The sequence below is a fragment of the Notolepis coatsorum genome, assembly GCF_963971535.1.
Source record: "Notolepis coatsorum genome assembly, chromosome: 11".
NCBI lineage: Eukaryota > Metazoa > Chordata > Actinopteri > Aulopiformes > Paralepididae > Notolepis > Notolepis coatsorum.
Genome location: NC_140175.1, coordinates 4,425,937 through 4,445,071, shown reverse-complemented (window position 1 = coordinate 4,445,071; position 19,135 = coordinate 4,425,937). Strand labels below are relative to the sequence as shown.

At 43.6% G+C, this 19,135-nt stretch overlaps 1 protein-coding gene across 2 annotated transcripts in view; it reads left to right on the top strand.

The window, feature by feature from the left end:
• Positions 1–19,135, top strand: part of ptpn11a (protein tyrosine phosphatase non-receptor type 11a) — a 37,322-nt gene extending 18,187 nt beyond the window's left edge. Inside the window, exons 9-17 of one of the 2 annotated variants that reach the window (XR_014620254.1) lie at positions 530–688; positions 3,391–3,522; positions 6,577–6,731; positions 9,995–10,062; positions 12,056–12,207; positions 13,390–13,508; positions 14,996–15,101; positions 16,635–17,781; positions 19,088–19,135. Coding sequence is in view for 1 of the 2 variants with exons in the window: in XM_084324604.1 (XP_084180730.1) it covers positions 530–688; positions 3,391–3,522; positions 6,577–6,731; positions 9,995–10,062; positions 12,056–12,207; positions 13,390–13,508; positions 14,996–15,065 (855 nt within the window). In the remaining variant the exon portion in view is untranslated. Of the gene's footprint in view, positions 1–529; positions 689–3,390; positions 3,523–6,576; positions 6,732–9,994; positions 10,063–12,055; positions 12,208–13,389; positions 13,509–14,995; positions 15,102–16,634; positions 17,928–19,087 lie in introns of those variants that run through there. The other variant, XM_084324604.1, reaches the window with a different exon arrangement.

Sequence of the window (19,135 nt, the reverse complement as noted above, 5' to 3'; positions counted from 1 at the left end):
TTATTATCTACCTGTGTTATTGTATCATACTCCTATACAGATGTTTAGTGTTTTATTATCTACCTGTGTTATTGTATCACACTCATATACAGATGTTTTATTATCTACCTGTGTTACTGTATCACACTCCTATACAGATGTTTAGTGTTTTATTATCTACCTGTGTTATTGTATCATACTCCTATACAGATGTTTAGTGTTTTATTATCTACCTGTGTTATTGTATCGTGGCATGCTTCGATATCGTGAAATGTGATATGCAGATTTCTCACAAAATAATCTCTGAAATATGTAAGAATATTTATTGATACTCTTTATCACACATTCGATTATCAAGCAGTGCAGTGTGATGACCAGTATTGATTGGGTTATCTCTACATATACCTTTCCATAGCTAAATAAATATTGTAATATACTCTTCTCTGTTTCTCTCTCTGTCTCTCTGTCTCCGTCTCTCTCGCTCTCTCTCTCTCTCTCTCCCCCCTCTCTGTCTCTCTATCTGTCTCTTCCCCCCCCCCCCCCCCCCCAGCCTGAGCTAGAGTCCAGGTGTACCAGCACCAAGCTGAAGAAGAGCTACATCGCCACGCAGGGCTGCCTGCAGAACACCATCAGTGACTTCTGGAGGATGGTGTTCCAGGAGAACTCCAGGGTCATCGTCATGACGACCAAGGAGGTGGAGCGGGGAAAGGTAGAGGTCGAACCTTCTGCCGTGATGTCATAAAAACGGGAGCTCCGCCCCCCACAATAGTATTCGGAACGCAGTTTCGGCTCCTTACGTTTTCAGGCCACTTCCCTCACACGTCCTTGACGGAACATAATCGATTATTATTAGGGATGGGTACCGAATTCGGTACTTTTGAGGTACCGAACCGAAACACGTCGGTACTACCGAGTATCGATTCAAGTGAGATACAGAGGATTTTTATTTTATTTTATTTCATTTTTATTTTTTTATTTTTTATTTTCATGTCAACGTTCACACGCACAATATATGCTTACCTAGGATTTGACTTGATTCAACAACAAAGCAGTCGGGGCAATGGCAAGCTGAAAACTGTCGAAATTGTAGTTATTTGAAGTTTGGATTTTTTTTTTTTACGACTGAGGTAGGTAAATAAAATGTCTTGAGACTAAAGTACCGAAAAAAGGTACCGTTGGGTACCGGTATCGATTCAAATGTGAAAGGTACCCATCCCTAATTATTATAGCCTGCTAACGTTGATGTGTGCCTTTAAGCACATTTACGCATATAACGTAGAACAATTTATGCAAAATTGCTGCTGTGAAAAGAGTAATAGTAAGAGTTAGACGTACATAGTACCTACTTTCTGGTCACAGGAGTCTTCAATAACGTGTGGATGCTAATCCATTTTGTGAATACATTTGTTGAAACAACATCTTTGTTGGCAGACGGCTCCTGCTATCTTAACGTTAGCCAGCTAAGCATGCGTAGCGCGACCCTGTAATGTTAATTCACTTGTGTTCCGCTGGGAAAGACTGTTCATCACTGCATACAACTTGGTTTAATCCAAACATCCATTCAGAAACGTTGTATTATGAAATAAATAAGACATTCAGCGATATCTGTGAATATTCCCAAGCCTTGGTTTGTGTTCTGCTGACACTGTTGACACGGCCACTACGCAAAGCTAGTGCCCCGGTCATCTAAAAGCAGTGTTTCCCCTACCATTGCATTGGCGGGCCGGCACGCTTGGCGAGCTAGCTAAATTGTACATAAATCGGTTTTCATATAAATCAATCAATTCACTAAGACTTTAAAACGGTGGTGTGGCACGGTCTACGGAGATCCAGAAAAAACCTACCAAATCCATTCCGAGAAAATCCTGTGGGAAACACTGTCCCTGTATTGTAAATAGTTCATGTGTGTTGTCACTACTGTATGTACAATTGTAAATAAGCTACATATTGTTTAAAAAAAAGAAAAAAATGTAAATAAGTTAATTTATGTGTTAATATTTATTTACCTAATTTATGTGCAATTGTTTAATTTCAGCTCAGTGAAATGCACAGATACTAACAACCGCCTTACTGCGCGCGTCTATGACGACACTGTTGACACCACATATCCGTGACACGCCGCGACAACACTAGAAGTTTGGTGGGCCTACCACCCCCCCCTGAAAGAAATCCTAGGGGAAACACTGAAAAGTATTGATACTAATAAAATGGAGTATTGAACCGTTTGAAAATGGAGTATTGAACAGCTGGGTATCGAGATACCTTCCTAGTATTTGTGTATCATGCAACGCTAGTAAAGACATTTATTTAGACATTCTGATTTAAGAACTTTCTAAATAAAAGTAAATTTATCTGACTGCTTGTATTAATTGCTGAAAAAGTTGCCATGTGCAGTAATATAGATTATAAAATTGAGGATGTAATTAGGGATGTCCGATATTATCGGCCTACCGATATTGGCATTCAAATGTAATATCGGAAATGATCGGTATCGGTTTTCAAAAGAAAAGGTTATTTTTAAATCTTTTTATTTAACATTTATTTACCCAGGCAAGAAAGTAAGAACAAATTCTTATTTTATTTATTGTCAAAAGTATGTATAATGTTGTGTTTATTCCACGACAAGAGATATGTAATGTTAATTACCTGAAATTATTCCGTTATTTCGGGGGGAAACCCTGCATGTATTGGTTGATATCGGTATCGGAAATTAAGAGTTGGACAATATCGGTATATCGGATATCGGTAAAAAAGCCAATATTGAACATCACTAGATGTAATATATTATTGAGATGCATCGTAGAATTGAATCGAATAGAATCGTGGACAGCTGAATCGAATAGAACCGTGGACAGCTGAATCTAATAGAATCGTGGGACAGCTGAATCTAATAGAACCGTGCATATCTAAATCTAATAGAATTGTAGCCGGCTGAATCTAATAGAATCGTGGACAGCTGAATCTAATAGTATCGTGGACAGCTGAATCTAATAGAATCGTGGACAGCTGAATCTAATAGAATCGTGGACAGCTGAATCTAATAGAATTGTAGCCGGCTGAATCTAATAGTATCGTGGACAGCTGAATCTAATAGTATCGTGGACAGCTGAATCTAATAGAATCGTGGACAGCTGAATCTAATAGAATCGTGGACAGCTGACTCGAATAGAATCGTGGACAGCTGAATCTAATAGAATCGTGAGGCCAGCTGAATCGAATAGAATCGTGGACAGCTGAATCTAATAGTATCGTGGACAGCTGAATCTAATAGAATCGTGGACAGCTGAATCCTAATGGAATCGTGAGGCCAGTGAAGATTCACAGCTCTGCTCCCGTGCTCCTGAAGTGAAGGCCACACAGTAAACACCAGCGGGTTCACGGAGCATCTCTGTTCTTCTTGTGCCTCGACAGAGCAAGTGTGTGAAGTACTGGCCGGACATGTCCGCGCTGAAGGAGTACGGAGCCATGCGCGTCCGCAACGTCAAGGAGACGGCCGCCCACGACTACATCCTGAGGGAGCTGAAGCTGTCCAAGGTGGGCCAGGTGAGTCCTGGTTGTGTTCGTGTGAGGACCAGAGAGGAGCCACCACGACTACATCCTGAGGGAGCTGAAGCTGTCCAAGGTGGGCCAGGTGAGTCCTGTCTGTGTTCAGCGTGAGGACCAGAGAGGAGCCACCACGACTACATCCTGAGGGAGCTGAAGCTGTCCAAGGTGGGCCAGGTGAGTCCTGTCTGTGTTCGCGTGAGGACCAGAGAGGAGCCACCACGACTACATCCTGAGGGAGCTGAAGCTGTCCAAGGTGGGCCAGGTGAGTCCTGTCTGTGTTCGCGTGAGGACCAGAGAGGAGCCACCACGACTACATCCTGAGGAGGTAGCTGAAGCTGTCCAAGGTGGGCCAGGTGAGTCCTGTCTGTGTTCGCGTGAGTGAGGACCAGAGAGGAGCCACGACTACATCCTGAGGGAGCTGAAGCTGTCCAAGGTGGGCCAGGTGAGTCCTGTCTGTGTTCGCGTGAGGACCAGAGAGGAGCCACCACGCCTACATCCTGAGGGGGAGCTGAAGCTGTCCAAGGTGGGCCAGGTGAGTCCTGTCTGTGTTCGCGTGAGGACCAGAGAGGAGCCACGCGCTGGGGGCTGGAGGGCTGGGAGGCTGGGGGGCTGGAGGGTGATAAGAACCCACCCTGTTGAGACAGTTCAGCTGTGACACGAGAACCCACCCTGTTGAGACAGTTCAGCTGTGACAAGAGAACCCACCCTGTTGAGACAGTTCAGCTGTGACAAGAGAACCCACCCTGTTGAGAAAGTTCAGCTGTGACAAGAACCCACTCTGTTGAGACAGTTCAGCTGTGACAAGAACCCACCCTGTTGAGACAGTTCAGCTGTGACAAGAGAACCCACCCTGTTGAGAAAGTTCAGCTGTGACAAGAACCCACTCTGTTGAGACAGTTCAGCTGTGACAAGAACCCACCCTGTTGAGACAGTTCAGCTGTGACAAGAACCCACCCTGTTGAGACAGTTCAGCTGTGACAAGAGCCCACCCTGTTGAAACAGTTCAGCTGTGTGACAAGAGCCCACCCTGTTGAGACAGTTCAGCTGTGACAAGAACCCACCCTGTTGAGACAGTTCAGCTGTGACGAGAACCCACCCTGTTGAAACAGTTCAGCTGTGACAAGAGCCCACCCTGTTGAGACAGTTCAGCTGTGACAAGAGTCCACCCTGTTGAGACAGTTCAGCTGTGACAAGAACCCACCCTGTTGAGACAGTTCAGCTGTGACAAGAACCCACCCTGTTGAGACAGTTCAGCTGTGACAAGAGCCCACCCTGTTGAGACAGTTCAGCTGTGACAAGAACCCACCCTGTTGAGACAGTTCAGCTGTGTGACAAGAACCCACCCTGTTGAGACAGTTCAGCTGTGACAAGAACCCACCCTGTTGAGACAGTTCAGCTGTGACAAGAACCCACCCTGTTGAGACAGTTCAGCTGTGACAAGAACCCACCCTGTTGAGACAGTTCAGCTGTGACAAGAACCCACCCTGTTGAGACAGTTCAGCTGTGTGACAAGAACCCACCCTGTTGAGACAGTTCAGCTGTGACGAGAACCCACCCTGTTGAGACAGTTCAGCTGTGACAAGAACCCACCCTGTTGAGACAGTTCAGCTGTGACAAGAACCCACCCTGTTGAGACAGTTCAGCTGTGTGACAAGAACCCACCCTGTTGAGACAGTTCAGCTGTGACAAGAACCCACCCTGTTGAGACAGTTCAGCTGTGACAAGAACCCACCCTGTTGAGACAGTTCAGCTGTGACAAGAACCCACCCTGTTGAGACAGTTCAGCTGTGACAAGAACCCACCCTGTTGAGACAGTTCAGCTGTGACAAGAGAACCCACCCTGTTGAGACAGTTCAGCCGTGACAAGAACCCACCCTGTTGAGACAGTTCAGCTGTGACAAGAACCCACCCTGTTGAGACAGTTCAGCTGTGACAAGAACCCACCCTGTTGAGACAGTTCAGCTGTGACAAGAACCCACCCTGTTGAGACAGTTCAGCTGTGTGACAAGAACCCACCCTGTTGAGACAGTTCAGCTGTGACAAGAACCCACCCTGTTGAAACAGTTCAGCTGTGACAAGAACCCACCCTGTTGAGACAGTTCAGCTGTGACAAGAACCCACCCTGTTGAGACAGTTCAGCTGTGACAAGAACCCACCCTGTTGAGACAGTTCAGCTGTGACGAGAACCCACCCTGTTGAGACAGTTCAGCTGTGACAAGAACCCACCCTGTTGAGACAGTTCAGCTGTGACAAGAACCCACCCTGTTGAGACAGTTCAGCTGTGACGAGAACCCACCCTGTTGAGACAGTTCAGCTGTGACAAGAACCCACCCTGTTGAGACAGTTCAGCTGTGACAAGAACCCACTCTGTTGAGACAGTTCAGCTGTGACAAGAGAACCCACCCTGTTGAGACAGTTCAGCTGTGTGACAAGAACCCACCCTGTTGAGACAGTTCAGCTGTGACAAGAGAACCCACCCTGTTGAGACAGTTCAGCTGTGACAAGAACCCACCCTGTTGAGACAGTTCAGCTGTGACAAGAACCCACCCTGTTGAGACAGTTCAGCTGTGACAAGAACCCACCCTGTTGAGACAGTTCAGTACCACTTCAGGGCCCGGTGGCACTATATGATGTTGTGTGTGTGATGTGTTACCAGGGCGACACGGAGCGCACGTAGGGCTGGGCGATTAATCGATATTTTGATTAATTCGAATTAATGATTTAGGACGATTTAGAAAAAAAAAAAAGAAAAAAAAAAAAAAAAAATTTTTTTAGTCTCCTTTTGTTTTACAAAAAGTGATGTTTGGTGAAAGTTAGATTTGCACTTTATTAATCCCAATAGGGACATTCATCTTGGTTTGAATTTTTTTTGTCAAATAAAAAATAATATAAATTTTTTTTGCTCAAGAGAAAAAAATCGGTTAAAATCGTAAATCGTATAAAAAAAATAATAATAATAATCTGGGATTTTATTTTTAGGCCATATCGCCCAGCCCTAAGCGCACGGTGTGGCACTATGTGATGTTGTGTGTGTGTGTGATGTGTTACCAGGGCAACACGGAGCGCACGGTGTGGCAGTACCACTTCAGGGCCTGGCCGGACCACGGCGTGCCCACCGACCCGGGGGGGGTGCTGGACTTCTTAGAGGAGGTGAACCTGAAACAAGAGAGCATCGTGGAAGCCGGGCCCATAGTGGTCCACTGCAGGTAAACACACACGTATTTTTTTGTGGTACATTTTAAAGTTAAACGCATCAATCTTGTGCACTTTGAGAGCAAAATAAAGAGGCCAGATCTATGATGAACTTTGTGCTCAAAACACTAAATCGACTAGAGCAGCGTACATTTGAGCCGCCAAAGAAATGAAGCAAAACCTGTGTTGAACTGTTTTTTTTTTTTTTTTTTTAATAAATAAATATACTGGATTACTATTACGACTACTCCTGCCACTGCCAATACTACTGATACATCCCTATTGGCAAACTTTATAGTCTTAATTTGTCCCGCCACAGTTTTATAATGAACCGATTTTTTTTTGTATAATAAACAAATATAATTTTTTTTTTTTTTGTTAATTATACAAAAAACATTTTCGGTTCATTATAAAACTGTGGCGGGACAAATGAGAGGCCGCCACACTCTAGGTAATATATGGGAAGCACTGCATGTATTGCTGGATTGGAGCTCTGGACCGTATCATACTTTCTCTTAATTTGATTTATTTATTTATTTAACCTTTATTTATCCAGGGAAGCGATTACGTAAGAACAAATTCTTCTTAATACACTTAAGGTTCCTAGAGTTTGCACTGAATTAGGAAAACCTGCTTTTAGCGTCTGTGCCCCGGACACATTCATTAGTATCTATTGGTCAGTTTAAATATTTAATAGCAAACCACTTCACCACAGTTAATTATTTAAAAATGTTTAATTAATTAACTTTCTGTTGCCGACTGTATTTATTGCATGTTGTATTTCTCGACGTCGTTGTAAATGAGAGCTCGCTCTCGACGATCCTTTGAGATTAAATCAAAGATTATTTACAGTGTGATCTAATGTATCATTTACAGTGTGATCTAATGTATCATCTACAGTAGGATCTAATGTATCATCTACAGTAGGATCTAATGTATCATTTACAGTAGGATCTAATGTATCATTTAATGTATCATTTACAGTAGGATCTAATGTATCATCTACAGTAGGATCTAATGTATCATTTACAGTGTGATCTAATGTATCATTTACAGTGTGATCTAATGTATCATTTACAGTAGGATCTAATGTATCATTTACAGTGTGATCTAATGTATCATTTACAGTGTGATCTAATGTATCATTTACAGTAGGATCTAATGTATCATTTACAGTAGGATCTAATGTATCATTTACAGTAGGATCTAATGTATCATCTACAGTGTGATCTAATGTATCATTTACAGTGTGATCTAGTGTATCATTTACCTAATGTATCATTTACAGTGTGATCTAATGTATCATTTACAGTAGGATCTAATGTATCATTTACAGTAGGATCTAATGTATCATTTACAGTAGGATCTAATGTATCATTTACAGTGTGATCTAATGTATCATTTACAGTGTGATCTAATGTATCATTTACAGTAGGATCTAATGTATCATTTACCTAATGTATCATTTACAGTAGGATCTAATGTATCATTTACAGTGTGATCTAATGTATCATTTACAGTGTGATCTAATGTATCATTTACAGTGTGATCTAATGTATCATTTACAGTGTGATCTAATGTATCATTTACAGTGTGATATAATGTATCATTTACCTAATGTATCATTTACAGTGTGATCTAATGTATCATCTACAGTAGGATCTAATGTATCATTTACAGTGTGATCTAATGTATCATCTACAGTAGGATCTAATGTATCATTTACAGTAGGATCTAATGTATCATCTACAGTAGGATCTAATGTATCATCTACAGTAGGATCTAATGTATCATCTACAGTAGGATCTAATGTCTAATGTATCATCTACAGTAGGATCTAATGTATCATTTACAGTAGGATCTAATGTCTAATGTATCATCTACAGTAGGATCTAATGTATCATCTACAGTAGGATCTAATGTCTAATGTATCATCTACAGTAGGATCTAATGTATCATCTACAGTAGGATCTAATGTCTAATGTATCATCTACAGTAGGATCTAATGTATCATTTACAGTAGGATCTAATGTATCATCTACAGTAGGATCTAATGTATCATCTACAGTAGGATCTAATGTATCATTTACAGTAGGATCTAATGTCTAATGTATCATCTACAGTGTGATCTAATGTATCATTTACAGTAGGATCTAATGTCTAATGTATCATCTACAGTGTGATATAATGTATCATTTACAGTGTGATATAATGTATCATTTACAGTGTGATCTAATGTATCATCTACAGTAGGATCTAATGTATCATTTACAGTGTGATCTAATGGATCATTTACAGTGTGATCTAATGGATCATTTACAGTGTGATCTAATGTATCATTTACAGTGTGATCTAATGTATCATTTACAGTGTGATCTAATGTATCATTTACAGTGTGATCTAATGTATCATTTACAGTAGGATCTAATGTATCATTTACAGTGTGATCTAATGTATCATTTACAGTAGGATCTAATGTATCATTTACAGTAGGATCTAATGTATCATTTACAGTGTGATATAATGTATCATCTACAGTAGGATCTAATGTATCATCTACAGTGTGATCTAATGTATCATTTACAGTGTGATCTAATGTATCATCTACAGTAGGATCTAATGTATCATTTACAGTGTGATCTAATGTATCATTTACAGTGTGATCTAATGTATCATCTACAGTAGGATCTAATGGATCATTTACAGTGTGATATAATGTATCATCTACAGTAGGATCTAATGTATCATCTACAGTGGGATCTAATGTATCATCTACAGTAGGATCTAATGTATCATCTACAGTAGGATCTAATGTATCATTTACAGTAGGATCTAATGTATCATCTACAGTAGGATCTAATGTATCATCTACAGTGTGATCTAATGGATCATTTACAGTGTGATCTAATGTATCATTTACAGTGTGATCTAATGTATCATTAACAGTAGGATATAATGTATCATTTACAGTAGGATCTAATGTATCATTTACAGTGTGATCTAATGTATCATTTACAGTGTGATCTAATGGATCATTTACAGTGTGATCTAATGTATCATTTACAGTGTGATCTAATGGATCATTTACAGTGTGATCTAATGTATCATTTACAGTGTGATCTAATGTATCATTTACAGTAGGATCTAATGTCCAGATGCTATGACCATATATAGGCAGCTCTTCCTGAAGCGGAGGGGAGGTGGGCCCTGTGGGGCTCTACTGTTATTATTAAAACATGTCAAACTCACTCTGCTCTTCTCCCCCTCGTCTCTCCAGTGCTGGGATTGGTCGAACGGGAACATTTATAGTGATTGACATCCTCATCGATGTCATCCGAGAAAAAGGTAACTGCATCTTAAACACAGAGACAGTGTGTGTGTGTCACAGATGGGATTGAGTGGTGTGTGTGACACAGATGGGATTGAGGGGTGTGTGTGTGTCACAGATGGGATTGAGGGGTGTGTGTGTGTCACAGATGGGATTGAGTGGTGTGTGTGTCTCACAGATGGGATTGAGGGGTGTGTGTGTGACACAGATGGGATTGAGGGGTGTGTGTGTGTCACAGATGGGATTGAGGGGTGTGTGTGTGTCACAGATGGGATTGAGGTGTGTGTGTGTGTGTGTGTGTGTGTGACACAGATGGGATTGAGGCAGGGCTGTACGTTAACTTTTTTTGCACATAGCAGCACTGGTGCTACAGACGTTGATAGTTTTGTAGCACAGGCCAAAATCTTGTAGCACAAGTATAAAACGTGTTATATTTGTAACAGTCACAAATGTGCCTATTGTATTTGTGTTATTTAGTTGCAGTGCCATGTTTGGCTGTCATTTTCATGCTGACAAGTTGACGTCACACAGCCAGACACGTTACGTGTAAGGAATTATGGGATTTGGTGTTGGATGTATGGACTCTACTATATGGTGGGAATCACCAGTTTCATCACGGTACGATATCGATTCTTTGGACAACGATACGATATTTGCCAATATCTGCCACGATACGATACGATGCAGGTGCCTGCAATCGATATGAGACGATATCATAAGCCCATTTAACACAATATAATTTGAAAAGAATTTATTTAGCTCTTCCAGACATTTAAATGAAAAAACTATCTATTTTTAATACAAATAGACCTCCTGTTCACTGTAAAGTGCCACGTTTTGATATATTGAGCTTTAAACTTCAAGTAAATTATTTTGGAACAACTCACAACACGCAAGCTAAAACCCCTTCCTCTCCCAAACCGTTTCTACAATTGTTTTATGTTGCATGATGATCATGAATTCATTTATTATTATTTATTTTTTTATATTTGAATATCAAACATTATCTGTCCATCCTCAGTAATCCTCAGTTTACTATAATATACTCCTGACTTCATCGTCTTTCCAAACGCACGCACACACACAGAGAAAGGGAGAGTGCCCCCCCCTTCCCCAGTCCACACTGCTGTTCTCTCTATGGCTCCGCCTCCGATCAGGATTAGCTTGTTAGCTTACGCTAACGTAACGTTAATTGTGCGATGTGGGCATAAAGGAGGAATGGCGACGATGCAAAGCATGATGGGTGCATTTCACCCGTTGTGAGAGGAAAAAAAACAGCACAGACTTATTTCAGGTCGCAAAATAGGCGCACTGCTGTGTAGCCCTGCTCCTCTGCTTTAATGCCAGCAGACATTAGCAGCATGGACTGGGGGCGGATACGACTCGCCGAGTTGCCACGGGATTTTCAAAATAAGAGTATCGATATGAACGAACGTTGTTAGCTGCCGGAGCCATAGATATTATTATGGCTGGAGCTGCGCTTGGGGCGGAAATGAGACCCGCCACGGGATTTTCAAAATAAGAGTATCGATATGAACCGAATGCCTATCGCACCGGTGCTGCTGAAGTAAATCCATTCATCGCACAGATCGATGTTGCTGTAGCACGTGCAACATATATCTGGCACTGTACAGCCCTGGATTGAGGGGTGTGTGTGTGTGTGTGACACAGATGGGATTGAGGGGTGTGTGTGTGTGTGTGTGTGTGTGTGTGTGTGTCACAGATGGGATTGAGGGGTGTGTGTGTGTGTGTGTCACAGATGGGATTGAGGGGTGTGTGTGTGTGTGTGTGTGTCACAGATGGGATTGAGGGGTGTGTGTGTGTGTGTGTCACAGATGGGATTGAGGGGTGTGTGTGTGTGTGTGTGTGTGTGTGTCACAGATGGGATTGAGGGGTGTGTGTGTGTGTGTGTGTGTGTGTCACAGATGGGATTGAGGGGTGTGTGTGTGTGTGTGTCACAGATGGGATTAATGGGTGCGTGTACCAATGCGTTGTGCTGATCTCCTGCAGGCGTGGACTGTGATATCGACGTGCCTAAGACCATCCAGATGGTGCGCTCTCAGCGCTCGGGCATGGTGCAGACGGAGGCCCAGTACAGGTTCATCTACATGGCCGTGCAGCATTACATCGAGACGCTGCAGAGACGCATCGAGGAGGAGCAGGTGGGTGGTGGACAAGGTCTCTCTTCCACTCTCTCTCTCTCTCTCTCTGTGTCTCTCTGTGTGTGTCTCTCTCTCTCTCTCTCTCTCTCTCTGTCTCTCTCTCTCTCTCTCTCTGTCTCTCTGTGTCTCTCTCTCTCTGTCTCTCTCTCTCTCTCTCTCTGTCTCTGTGTCTCTCTCTCTCTCTCTCTCTCTCTCTCTCTGTGTCTCTCTCTCTCTCTCTCTCTCTCTCTGTGTCTCTCTCTCTCTGTCTCTCTCTCTCTCTCCCAACAGAAGAGTAAGATTACACGCAGAGAGTACACTAACATTAAGTTCCCTCTCTCTCTCTCTCTCTCTCTCTCTCTCTCTCTCTCTCTCTCTCTCTCTTTCTCTTTCTCTTTCTCTCTCTCTCTCTCTCTCTCTCTCTCTCTCTCTGTCTCTGTCTCTGTCTCTGTCTCTGTCTCTGTCTCTGTCTCTCTCTCTCTCTCTCTCTCTCTCTCTCTCTCTCTCTCTCTCTCTCTCTCTCTCTCTCTCTCTCTCTCAATTCAAATGGCTTTATTGGCATGACGTACTTCTACATGTTGCCAAAGCAATATTAAACATAAACATGGATTACAAACAGATATAAGTACATACAAAATATCATCGTAAAATAAAACATCAAGTATTACGGTGTAAACATGTCAGGTGACTGTCACTCACTGTCCCTCAGTTTGTGGCAGGCAGCAACATAGGCTGCTGCTAGCTCACAGCATGTTGAGTCCTCCCCTAGTAGGACCGGTAGTTTTCCTGTATCTGGTAGTGCAAGAAAGCCTTTTTTTATTAATTCAAATTTTTTAAAATGCATTTCTCTAATATATTTATATTTTTCACATTTGGTGAGGAAGTGCAACTCAGTTTCAGGCTCACTGAGGATGCAATGACAGCACAGCCTTTGCTCTGCAGGAAGCCAGGTTTTCCTGTGCCTCCCCTTTTCAACAGAGAGGCTGTGCTCACTCAGTCTGTATTTTGTCAAGGTTCTTTTTAGTTGTTGATCAGTCTCTCTTTCTCTCTCTTTCTCTCTCTCTCTCTCTCTCTCTCTCCCAACAGAAGAGTAAGATTAAAGGCAGAGAGTACACTAACATTAAGTACTCTCTCTCTCTCTCTCTCTCTCTCTCTCTCTCTCTCTCTCTCTCTCTCTCTCTCTCTCTCTCTCTCTCCCAACAGAAGAGTAAGATTAAAGGCAGAGAGTACACTAACATTAAGTACTCTCTCTGCGACCTGACTGGAGGAGAACAGAGTCCCCTGCCTCCCGGCACGCCCCTCCCCACCCCCACCTGTACAGAGTGAGTCCAGCCCGCCTCGTCCAATCACGATCTGCCTCTCATCCAATCACGCTCTGCCTCTCATCCATTCACGCTGCCTCTCATCCAATCACGCTGCCTCTCATCCATTCACGCTGTCTCTCATCCATTCACACTTTTTAACCCTTTCACTGCCACACTACCAAACGGTTAACCTTTTCACTTCCACACAACAGCAGGTTAACCCTTTCACTGCCACACTACAGAAGGTTAACCCTTAGGGCGGCTGGGTGGCGTAGAGGAGATTGCGCTCGTCACCAATGCAAGAGACTCCGGCCCCGACTCCCAGAGTCATATACTATCTCAATTGGCAGAGGTAGCGGGTGGAAAGTCGATGGGTGGGGATTGGACGTTGTGGACAGCGACTCCTACAGGTCGGTCGGGGGACGCCTGTACAGCAGAGACAGGAAGTATCGGGGGGGCAGCGTGAGCCTCCCACGCGTTACTCCTCGCCACTGAGAGACCGCGCTGTCTGGTGAAAAGATGCAACAGGCTGCCTCCTCGTGTACCGGAGGGGACACGTGATGCAGCAAGGCTTCTATCCTCACTACAGCCGACCAGTGGGAGGCATAGTCTAGCAACGTTCAAGACAGGGGGAGGGGAGAATTTAAGGGGAGAATTGGCAATATGAAATTGGGATGGGAGAAACATTTTAAAATAAGGAGGAAAAAGTGGATAACCGTCGGTAGTGTGATAGTAAAGGGTTAACCTTCTGTAGTGTGGCAGTGAAAGGGTTGATGATGTCCTTATCACATGCTGCATAAAGCACTGCACAGTCTCACTGGCGTGTGTGTGGTGGTGTGTTTGATTGATTGATTGATTGAAAACTTATTTAACAGATTGCAGAATGGGTACAGTACAGTACAGCTCAATACACACAATTGTTAAGGGGATGCAGACCAGAGAAAGACTTTCGTCTTGTTTATATCAGGGTCCCCCATTTTCAATTCATCAGGACATATATGACATACAGATAGACAGTACTGCTACATCTATACATTTATGACATACCAGATTTGCAAATACAGTACTGTTTGTGATACAAAAAGAGTCCAGAAAAGGGAGTATATACATTTGACGTAGAAACTGTACATTGGAGGAGGTTGGGTGGGGTTGTGTGGGGGGGGTTGGGTACATTGGGATATTGACAACCATACTGGGTAATTTACATTGGAGGTGGTTGGGGGGGGGGGGGGGAAACACTGTATAAACAAGCAAAACTGTACATTGGGGGGGGGGGAGACAATGTACAAACAAGCAAAATTGTACATTGGAATATTGACAACCATAAATGTAAATGACTGTACATTGGAGGGGGTTGGGTTAGGACATTTACAGGGGCCAGTTTCGAATTGCAGTCTCCCGTAGGTGTCCCTTGAGAGTAGTTTTGAAAGTGGGTAGTGATTCACATTGAGTGTGTGTGGTGTGTGTGTTGTGTGTGGTGTGTGTGTGCGTGCGTGCGCTCCCAGGATGAGGGACGACAGCTCCAGAGTGTATGAGAACGTGGGACTGATGCAGCAGCAGAAAAGCTACAGATGAGATTCGACTTGGACTCCGGTGCCGCACCAGTTCCAGGTAAATAACATGTTCAAGTCATAACCATTATCTGAAAAAGGAATATTGTATATAATAAAAAATTTAAAAAAATCGAACCCTAACTAATAGGGGTGGGAATCACCAGAGGCCTCACGATACAATACTATCACGATACTTGAGTCACGATACGATAGTATTGCGATACTAAATATATTGCGATATTAATATTGCGATATATTGCGATTTATTACCTTTTTTCAACTGCAAAGTAAAACTTTGTCGACGTGTTTTATCTAATAAAATAAAGTTTTCAGTCTGTTCATCTCACTTCAATCATCTTTATTGCAGAACATCGTATTTTCTCAAACAGACGGATGTCAACACTGTAATCTGTGTTGCATGACAAACTGAACTGTTTGTATTACAGTCATATTCCAACTTAACTGAATGCACATGTGTGTGTGGACTACTGTACTATTACAGGTATTGAAATGAACAATGCAACTTCCTTATACAAAAAAAAATATATACAAAAAATACAACAAATAATAATTTATTTTTTTATGAATAATTAAATATCGATACTTGGCCTCCATGTATCGATACAGTATCGCCACGCAAAGTATCGCGATACTACTACGTATAAATGTTTTCCCCCCCACCCCTACTAACTAACCTTACTGTCGTGCACTTGTCCTAATAAACTAACCTACACTGTAGCACTCAACACTTTGATGAACATTGTTGCTCAGCTGATAGAGTTGTGCCCTCTTCCTGATGACTTGTCGTACAGAACTTGTAAGTCGCTTTGGATAAAAGCGTCAGCTAAATGACTAAATGTAAATGTAAATAAACCAAATATCACATTCTCCCAGTTTAATATCACAATAACATGTAATCATAACCAAATATCACTTTCTCCCAGTTTAATATCACAATAACATGTAATCATAACCAAATATCACCCCAGTTTAATATCACAATAACATGTAATCATAACCAAATATCACCCCAGTTTAATATCACAATAACATGTTCAAGTCATAACCAAATATCACCCTTTCCCAGTTTACGACAACTCTTCCTCTCCTCTCTCTCTCTGTCTCTCCCTCTCTGTCTCTCCCTCTCTGTCTCTCCCTCCCTCCCTGTCTCTCCCTCTCTGTCTCTCCCTCCCTCTCTCTCTCTCTCTCTCTCTCTCTGTCTCTCTCCCTCTCTCTGTCTCACCCTCTCTCTGTCTCTCCCTCTCTCCGTCTCTCTCTCTCTCTGTCTCTCCCTCTGTCTCTCCCTCCCTCCCTGTCTCTCCCTCTCTGTCTCTCTCTCCCTCTCTCTGTCTCTCCCTCTCTCTGTCTCTCCCTCTCTCCGTCTCTCTCTCTCTCTGTCTCTCCCTCTCTGTCTCTCCCTCCCTCCCTGTCTCTCCCTCTCTGTCTCTCTCCCTCTCTCTGTCTCTCCCTCTCTCTCTCCCTCTCTCTGTCTCCCTCTCTGTCTCTCTCTCTGTCTCTCTCTCCCTCTCTGTCTCTCTCTCTCCCTCTCTCTGTCTCTCCCTCTCTCCGTCTCTCTCTCTCCCTCCTATAGGAACCTGCCACCTGATAAAGTTTTGTTGCCAGCCGCACCTTGAGGCCTGAGACTTGACCATGATGACATGGAACAATAGAAAAGATGAAAACAAAGTGTGAGAGAGATCAGACACCAGGAGGAAGAGGTCTTAACTCCTCCTCTTCCTCCTCCTCCTCCTCCTCTCCGTCATGTCATTCTAAATGAACAGTTGCTCTCGAGTTGTATTCTAAACCACTGTGATTGTCAGAAGAGCCTTTCTTGAGAAGCCTAACCCGCTTCTTTTAAACCCTTAACTAAACCTGACTTTGGGTTTAGAATCTAAAGCTCACCCCGACGAGGGCTGTGACTAGCAAGCTCTTCTCAAGAGGGGAAACAAACCTAGCTAACTTTCTCATCTCTCCTTTTTTTGTATGTATTGTATTTTCTGTCTTTTTCTTTTTTTTTCTTTTTTTTTTTCTTCTCTATTAACCAAAGGAAAACATGTACGTATATATTGTTTAGTCGGAAGTGAGGAGATAACGGAGAAGTCGCCAGAGTCAAGAAAAAAAAGGCCAAAAACACAAAGTGGTGTCATCTCACCGACGTCTCTCAGCCAATGAAATTTCTCCCTTTTTTCGCCGGTTAAGCCTTCTGAGCAGCAGCGCGAGGGACGACTCCTCCGTCTGCGGGCACGTCTCCACCCCAGAGCGCCCCCTTGTGGAGTCTGGTCGTCACTGTGTTTGTTGTATGTTGTATTCTGTTACTGAATGAAGAATCCTTGGCATTATTGTAGTGTATTTTCCATGTCCCGCTGTTAATCTCTAATCTCTCTAATCCACAAAACCTTTTAATCAAGAATTCCCTTTCTGTCACATGAGACCCACCTTGATAAGGAGCCACTCAGACCGTGGAGAGACCTGGCTTTGGGTTAGTTTCCATCCCAGAGCCGAAGCCTTAGTGTGTCCTTAATGCTGCGTCTCCTCAGCAGAGACCACCTGCTATACGGTCCTTCATAACCCGACGGAGAGAATTGTAACCACAGCCGTGAAAGAAACACAACGCAATCCATTTTCCAGTTTGCCTTTTTTAGGCCTCTTTAGGGGGTCGGGAAGAATCTGCTAGCGGCTGACGTGTCTAATAGTAATCCTGCACTTGTCAAAGTTACTACTATATGGAGATATATAAAGTTTCAGGATGGGCGCGGCTACGTGGCGTAGTGGGCAAGGCGCTCGCCACGAAATGCTGGAGACGCTGGTCTCGTCAGTTCGAGCCCAGCGCTCCACATTTGCTTTCAGTTTAGCTGGTCGTCCGTACTAATACACATTGGCCGTATTAGGGGGTGGGAAACTGATGGGTGGGGATCGGGCGTTGTGGACAGCGACTCCTACAGGTCGGTTGGTGCGCCTGCGCAGTAGAATCAGGAAGTGTCAGGGGCAGCGTGAGCCTCCCACGCGTTACTCCTCGCCACTGAGAGATCGAGCTGCGCAGGTGAAAAGATGCGACTGCTGTTACCTCAAGTACCGGAGGGGACTTGTGCTATGTATGACTTAGTCCACATTGCAGCCGGCTTGTGGGAGGCAAGAAACAGCGTCCGTGACAGGGGAGGGTTGAATTGGATGATACGAAATTGGGATGGGAGAAAAATATAGAAAATGGGAGAAAAAGTGGATAAAAAAAAAAAAAAATTCAGGAGACATGTTGACACCAGACGTCTTCTAGCAGGTTTCAGGACGGACATGTTGACACCAGACGGCAGGTTTCAGGAGACATGTTGACACCAGACGGCAGGTTTCAGGACGGACATGTTGACACCAGACGTCCTCTAGCAGGTTTCAGGACGGACATGTTGACACCAGACGTCCTCTAGCAGGTTTCAGGAGACATGTTGACACCAGACGGCAGGTTTCAGGACGGACATGTTGACACCAGACGTCCTCTAGCAGGTTTCAGGACGGACATGTTGACACCAGACGTCCTCTAGCAGGTTTCAGGAGACATGTTGACACCAGACGTCCTCTAGCAGGTTTCAGGAGACATGTTGACACCAGACGTCCTCTAGCAGGTTTCAGGAGACATGTTGACACCAGACGTCCTCTAGCAGGTTTCAGGAGACATGTTGACACCAGACGGCAGGTTTCAGGAGACATGTTGACACCAGACGTCCTCTAGCAGGTTTCAGGAGACATGTTGACACCAGACGTCCTCTAGCAGGTTTCAGGACGGACATGTTGACACCAGACGTCCTCTAGCAGGTTTCAGGAGACATGTTGACACCAGACGTCCTCTAGCAGGTTTCAGGAGACATGTTGACACCAGACGTCCTCTAGCAGGTTTCAGGACGGACATGTTGACACCAGACGTCCTCTAGCAGGTTTCAGGAGACATGTTGACACCAGACGTCCTCTAGCAGGTTTCAGGACGGACATGTTGACACCAGACGTCTTCTAGCAGGTTTCAGGACGGACATGTTGACACCAGACGTCCTCTAGCAGGTTTCAGGAGACATGTTGACACCAGACGTCTTCTAGCAGGTTTCAGGA